Source organism: Salvia hispanica, chromosome 1, assembly GCF_023119035.1.
Source record: "Salvia hispanica cultivar TCC Black 2014 chromosome 1, UniMelb_Shisp_WGS_1.0, whole genome shotgun sequence".
Taxonomy (NCBI): Eukaryota; Viridiplantae; Streptophyta; class Magnoliopsida; order Lamiales; family Lamiaceae; genus Salvia; species Salvia hispanica.
In genome coordinates, this window is record NC_062965.1 from 41,588,489 (window position 1) to 41,596,106 (window position 7,618).

The following is a 7,618-nucleotide window of genomic DNA, read 5'->3' on the forward strand; positions in this document are numbered from 1 at the left end:
ACTCACTTAACACAATATTTCTTAAATGACGTGCCGAAAAGAAACGCCTCAATTACTGCAAATCGGAGGGAGTATAACATAACATGTATTTCATATTTGTATCCATTTCTCTTTCAAGATTAGTTCCCTTCGGTGGAAGTTATTCAACAATTGGGATGGGAAGAGGAAAATGAAAAAAAAAGAAAGACATAACATTATAGAGTATATATAATATTTTCTTTGTCCATTACTAATAATACTACTCCATTTATTTCTTTAAAAATAAAATATTTTTTTTAGATTGTTTCGTTAAATGTAAAATATTTCATAAAATAGAAACAACACAATTTCTATTTTTCATCTCTTCTACTTTATCCCCTTCTCATTAATTTATAAAATAATTCTATATAAAATCTCGTGCTTAAAAGTAAATATTTCATTTTTAATGAAATGGAGGGAGATAATATTTTTTGAAAGAATGTAAATTTTAGTAAAGTGAAAAAAGAATATGAGAAAAATAGTTGGGTGTGTGTACATGAACTGCTCGGCACGTTTTAGAGTAAACTAATGTTTTGTTATGTAGAAACTTTTTCTTGCTTCATCTTTATTAATCTAATCATCGTCGATTTTCGTCCATATAATTCGTTCAAAATTACAATTTGTTTTCGTTTTTTTTTCAAAATCTTTATCTTATGTCGTTGGACTTTTGTTGCCAGCTCTCATGCATATAAATAAGTACGCTTCCAACATATAGTATACTCCTATTGTCCAATTTTAAATTTGCATTTTTTTAGTCCATAGGCAAAAGAATAAAGTATATTTCTTTCAACCTTTGACCACGAGAATTGTTGGTATCGTCGACAATAAAGTTTGATAATATGTCACTTATGGGTCAAACTCGCACAGATTATGTTTTTGTGCCACTTCTAAAAGGCCTCAAATTAATTAGGGTTAGACAAGAATTATTGATATGCTTAGATTTTACACTGTTTTAAGCCAATTATTAGATTCACTTTGAGTGTCAAAGTGCACATGTCCATTAATTACATATTTTATCTATTTTGGTATTTTGACGTGTTTTGTTAGAAATGTGCAAAATAGAACCTAAAAAGATAACAAAAAGTCGAAGATGGAAACTGGTGTATTCGAGCCGTCCATCAGTCTGCTGCAACTCAGCCAGCGACCGCTGGCTGCCAACGAACGCTGAACCAGTAGGCGTCCGCTTCGGAAAAATTGAGCTGACCAAGTCTCCACATGGAAGGATATAGTGGCGACTTGCTTGATAAATACTATCCACCTGGGACCAGACATGGCCACGGTTCAAAAACCGCCGGTTCCGGTTCGTCGAATGCTTGAACCGTAACCGGCCCGGATACCGGTTATCCGGTTCCGGTTTAACCGCCGGTTACCGCCGGTTCCGGTTCCGGTTACTAACCGCCGGTTTTTCAGCGGTTCCGGGCCGGTTCCGGTTCTTCCGGTTCTTTTTTTTTTATTTTTTTATTTAAATCTTATAGTTATAACTTTTAAATTCTATAGTAAAATCCAAAGAGACTTTGAACCGGCCGTTTCCGACACCTTTTCAGACCCTACGCTGCAACCCTACGCCTACGCCTGCAACCCTAGCCCTGAACCGTCGAGAACCGGCGGTTTTGTGTCAGAAACCGGTGGTTTTCCAACCGTTTTCAGCCCTACGCCTGCAACCCTAGGAACCTACCGGCGACGGCTACATTTTCCCGGTTAACCGCCGGTTCCGGTTTCATATTTTTTGAACCGTAACCGGCCCGTTATAAATCCTAAACCGGATTTCGAACCGGAACCGTCATTCGGTTCCGACCCGCCGGTTATGAACCGACGGTTAACCGCCGGTCCGATTGGGTTTGGCCACCTCTACCTGGGACCATCCTTAAGCTCAGGAGTGAAATCTTCCAGTTCGTGCAAGGACATGACAAACCCCTCTATGAAGTTGTCGCATGTTTTAAGGGTCTCCTTCGCAAATGCTCTAACAATGGTTTTCCGTGGACCATTCGGTAGGCATAATATATAATGGATTTACAGAAAAGATTTCTGTCATGTTGGATTCAGGAGCTAACGGAGGATTCATATGGAAGAGTGGACCAGACGCCATGGTAGTCATTGAAGAGTTTGCTGCGAATTGTAAGGGTGGTCGAAGGAGAGACACAACTATAGGAAAGTGGTTGTTGTTGAAGCCGAAGAAAGTTCCTTTGTTAAGGAATTGGCAGAACCGAGAGTCAGAGTTGAGAAGATGGGCATATCAAAGAGGGAAGAGTCGGTCCCACCGACGTCCATCATTGTTCTTCCCCAGAATGACGCCCCTCCTTCTGCTGAGGCCGTCAACTATGTTCAGAATGGGGTAGTCCCAATAGGCCATATAATAACAATTACTGTCCTAGTCAAGGGGGTGGTAATTTTAATAGTTTTAATGGTAATCGTAATCGTCCTCATCCAAACTTCTCATATTCTAACAGCCATTTCCTTGAACCCCCTGCAGGATTTAATGTAAGCAAATGAGGAGTGATAGAGCCACTCAAGCAAGAGGATAAGGCATGGCAAGCAACCAAATCGAAATTGGGGTCAGATTGAAACTATTCTTTGTCTGTCAAGTTGATGTCCAAATGCAATCCAAAGACAACAATTGTCTTTATCTTCGAAAGAGCTTCGCGTGGGTATCTTGTATGCCTCAATCGAAATCCCGATGAAGAAGTTATGACCGTTTGACGAGGACTGCGTAGAGCTGTATGAACCTGATAGACCCGCCACTTTTGCACGGCGATTTCAGTAACAGCTCTAGCTAGCTTCTTACACTGACGAACCCAGTGACTCGCCGGAATAGGAACAGGCATAGGCATGATTTTTTTGAATATATTTGAGTGCCTTTTCATATTCAATCCTAGTTTGAATATTGTTGAGACTCTTTCCATTCCACCTTCCATCTATAAATAGGGCCTTTGCTTCTTTTATACATAGATAGATTAGAGTTGAGTTTAAAGAGCGTCTCCTTTGAGAGAGTCCCTTCCCATGTTGGGTGAGATGAATGTTTGGAAAAATTCATGGCCGTGCTATGGTTACTTGGTGGTTGGCCTGAGGTTAGCCACTTGGTAAATTAACAACTAGCACAATATAGCTAGTGGTGGAGCTTGAGTGAGAGTATGCCCTAGGGGCAGAGCTCGAAAGAGTATACCCCTAGTGGCGGAGCTCGAACGAAAGTATACCCTAGTGTCGTGTAGCTAGCGAGAGAGTTGATATAAATGGTTGCTTGGATGAAAGTTGCCAAGGGTCTCCAAGAGGTCATTTGTTCACTCCTTAAATTTCTTCCATTTCAATCTCCCCATCCAATATATTTTTGTTCTATCTTTTGTGGATGGAACACCTATCCTTTTTAGTATAATATTTGTTTATGTTTTAATATAATGTGTTTTTATGATATTGTTGTAGTATCTTTAGTTTGTAATTTAATTGTGTTGCTTTTACAAGAACAAGTCTTGGCCTAATTTTGGAGATTCTCATCAATAAGATTCATAACTTTTTCACTCCACTTTTTTTTACATTTCTTTGGAGCGGTGTTAGAGACAAAGTGGGAAACCTATTGGGAGATTGAGAAATTATTTGTCAATAAACATAGGAGAATAGAGTACTTCATTTTTGTTCAAGTTTGGAACCGAATCATACATGTGTATATATAGGAATATAAAAAAAGATGGAAATGTATAAGTTCGAAACATGGAAAAAGTTTGGAAAGAAATAATCAACTAATACAATATCGATAGCAGTAGAGAAGCTCAAATTCTACCATCACTTTTGATCGTATATTCACCTGAAAAAGTGAATCATTCCTCAATATTTGGCTGATGGTATTGAACTAGACTCCCAATCAAAATTGCTGTTTTGCATCTGCTGCATGTCCGGCGCCATCTCCGACACACTCCACACCTTAACCGACTTATCAAGGCTCCCACTGTACACCACCCATTTGTCGTCCTCCTTGTCCTTCTCCACTGCCAAGCACTTCACCGGCCCTGTGTGCCCCGTCAGCACTGATAGGCACGTGTGCGCCTGACCCTCCCTCCTCCACACGCATATCGTCTTGTCCGCCGACCCACTGAACACCAAGCTCCCGGCTGCCGCCAGGCATAGCACCGCCAGCTTGTGCCCCTTCAGAACCCCTCCGTGTGCCAACTGCTTCTCTACCTCCCAGAAGTTCACCACCCCGTCGGATGATCCTGAGTAAACTACCTGTTGACAAATGAAAAAAATATAAATATATCAATATCCCACGTCGGTGTGTAAAGAGATAATTTGAAATAAATGATTTTAGGATGAAATTCTATAGATTTCTATTAATGTATCAGAGCGGACCACCGACTTAAAAAGTGAAAAAATGGTTAACCCAACAGTATATTATGGCTTAATTCGGGCTAGTTCGATAAAGGGTGGATCATTCCAATTAGAAAAAAGTTCAACCACACTAAAATTCATTTTTAAGGGTTTAAGGTTTGAGGGAAGATGTAGACTGTTGAACGAAAAGTAAATACTCCATCCGTCCCACAGGCTATATTTCGTTCATAGAAATAGTCCATATCTATTTACAGCAAACTTGTTCTATTACTTTATCAATTACGCATTGAAACCCGTGTTAACCCGAATCTATGTATGGAAGGAGGGAGTATAATAATATCCCATATTTGTATATAGAGATAATTGAAACCACTTTATAAGTCTATCTTCATGTAACCAATTAGTAAGAAGGAAATTTTATGTATTTCTATCACTACCTTATCCGTGTCGCTGACGGCCAGCGCCGTCACCGCCGACTCTTGCGTAAGCAGAGTCTTCACCAGCGTATGCTTGCACGACTTCCCCTTTTGCTCCCTCTTCCACGCCTTCACCTTCCCATCGGCAGAGCCCGTATACACCATCGCCCCGGTGCTCGCCACCACAGAATTAACCGCGTCGTCGTGCGCCTTAACAGACTCCACACATTTCGAATTCTCCGGCCGCCACACTTTAAACGTCTTATCCCAGGAAGCCGAGTACAGCATCCCGGTGTCCTTATCCATGCTGAGGCACGAAATGGCGTCCGTGTGCTTGATCCACACGGCGCTCTTCTTGCGCCGGGTCTCAACGTAGTTCCCGGGCTTGATGGACGCTTTAAAGATGTCAAAGAAAGTGGGCATTGTGCCTGAGCGCTTGTACACGCTCGGGTTCTTAGCACTAATCTTCCAGACGCGGATCTTTCCGTCCTGGTGGCCGGTGAAGATCTTGTTGTCAGCGATAATGATGGCCTTAACGAGGCCGCTGTTGGACTTGAAGGCGGAAAAGTCCTTCATGCTCTTCCAAACGCGGATGTTCTTGCTGTCGGAGCCCGTGTAGAGGATTTCGTCCTTGGCCGCGAGGGAGTAGATGTGGCCTTCCTCGCGGACGAGGGAGCCGATGAGGCTGTTCTGGAGTTGCTGCTGCTTGGTCGAGGCGGACCAGGCGCTGCCGAAGGGGCCGGGCTGGTTCCAAGGGGACATCATCATTGGGGAGCCCTCGCCGCTGTTGCGGTTGGGGTCGTAGCCATTGAAGCTGCTGTTGCGGTAGTCATCGGTGTCGGCGCTCGAGGACGACAGGTTGGGATCTGGGTGCACCATGTTGTTACCTGCCATGCTCTTCTTCTCGGATGACATTTTGCTTTCTTATTTCTTCTTATGAGGTTTGGGATGATGAGAAGAAAAGAGGGAAAGAGAGAGTGATGGGGAGAGATTTCAGCGGAGATATTAACGGCCAAACTAATTAATTTTATCATCATAATTCTAACGATCGTTGCTATGTCTTAATTAATTTTGTCATCATAATTCTAACGATCGTTGCTATGTCTTAATTTTGTCGACCATACCATTCCCACAACTTGTGATCATTGTGATACTACCTTATAAGTTGTATCAGGGCGTTTCCTATATAAGATAGTAGTATTAGACAAAATTTTAGAGGCTAAGTAAGTTATATTTTAAGTTTTATTTATTCCTAGTTAATACAATTAATAAATAGAAAAATATTAGGAGTAATTGTTCCTTCTACTAATTCTATTAACTAGTAAATAATGTCAATGATTACCAAATGATGCAAAAATGTATGGAGAATGACTGAATTAGTAAAATAAAGAACTCAAACTTATTGAGAACTTTAGATTATAAAACCCAAACTAAATTTTAATATTCAAAGTTTGTCTTTTAAGTTCAACAATGAGGACTTTATATAGGAAAAAGATATTCTTAAACTTGTAGAAAATAAAACTAAAGGAAAATAAGCAAAAAAGGAAAGCTTAATTTGGTAGAAGGAAAACATAATTTGGTAGAAGGAAAACAATTACTCCTAATATTTTTCCATCTACTAATTCTATTAACTAGAAATAAATAAAACCTAAAATATAATTTACTTGGCCTCCAAGTCTTATTTATAGCATCAGATGTACTCTTTTCCCTCCGCCATTAAATGTCCTTTTTTTTTCTTTTTTAGTCCGTCCGCCAATAAGTGTCTCATTTCATTTTTATTATATTTTTTTATTATATTTAGTAAGTGGATCTCACAATCCACTAACTAATTCCACTCACATTTTATTATAGAGCCAATATATATAAAAGTAGAACGGAGGGAGTAATAACTTAGGGTTTAGGACTCATTCCACTCAATCCACATTCTACTAACTTTTTCTACCACATTTCTGTTGCTAAGTCATACAATTTCTTAAAATCCAAGCCGATCAAAAATAGGAGTTTATTCATAGACAGAGGGAGTAATAACTTAAGGCATGGACGGAGGGAGTAATAACTTAATGCGGAACATAATTTATCTTGAATTTACAAGTTAGGGTAAATTCAAAATATTATTTCGCAGCTCAAACTAAATAAAGAAGAGACTGTTCTTTTAAGTATATGTTTTGGAGGCCAAGAATATACTAGTATTATAGACTATGTGTCGCAAGCATTTGTATTATTCTTACGATATAAATATATTTATTTCTTGTTGATTGCGTTTATTTTTCTAATGGTTGGTGATACAAGCTTAATGAAACATTAATTATGAAGTAAAGTATTTTGTTGAATTTATGACGAGTTAATGCGATTAATGCTTGGAGAAAGGATAACGAGTTTGATTTCTGTAGGATGCGGCCGAGACATTCATGAGCGTGGAGTGAGCATTTGGCTCGTTCATTGGTTCATTGGTTGAGGGTGCATGATAGTGAGTTGCATGGGATCAAGACTTGAGAGAGGAGGAGTCAGTTGGTAACTAACTTGAGCTCTCTACAAGTGTGATATAAAAGGCAGTTGCCTCATTGTAACTAACTACGAGAAACAGAGAGTGTGAGTAGAGAAGGAAGAAAAGAACAAGCTGTGAGTTCACCATTGTAGAGTGCAGTAGCTCGAGACAGTTTTCATCTTCTTGTTTCCATTTCTGTGTAATCCACCGAAAGAGTGAAGTAATAAACATCTCATCCCTTCCGTGGACGTAGGCAAATTGCCGAACCACGTAAACCGCGTGTGTTATTTCTAGTTTCTTGTTTCGTTCTTATCAATCTTCGATCAAATCTCAACAAGTGGCGCCGTCTGTGGGAAGCGAAGAAGATAGATCGATGGCGATGGCG

At 40.0% G+C, this 7,618-nt stretch overlaps 1 protein-coding gene across 1 annotated transcript; it reads right to left on the minus strand.

Moving 5' to 3' along the window:
* Positions 1-3,632: 3,632 nt before the first annotated feature.
* On the minus strand, positions 3,633-5,644 carry LOC125192579 (protein JINGUBANG-like). The gene is made up of 2 exons (XM_048090544.1): positions 4,770-5,644; positions 3,633-4,230 (listed from the first exon to the last, which is right to left on the minus strand). Exons 1-2 carry the CDS (start codon positions 5,640-5,642, stop codon positions 3,832-3,834), a joined length of 1,272 nt encoding a protein of 423 aa, XP_047946501.1. The 5' UTR covers positions 5,643-5,644; the 3' UTR covers positions 3,633-3,831.
* Positions 5,645-7,618: the final 1,974 nt, after the last annotated feature.

Bases quoted from the DNA above. Each gene is read 5' to 3' on its own strand.
- LOC125192579 (XM_048090544.1), bottom strand. From the start codon at position 5,642: ATGGCAGGTAACAACATGGTGCACCCAGATCCCAACCTGTCGTCCTCG. The intron at 4,231-4,769 runs GTAGTGATAGAA...ATTTGTCAACAG, and splicing joins CCGTCAGCGACACGGATAAG to GTAGTTTACTCAGGATCATC.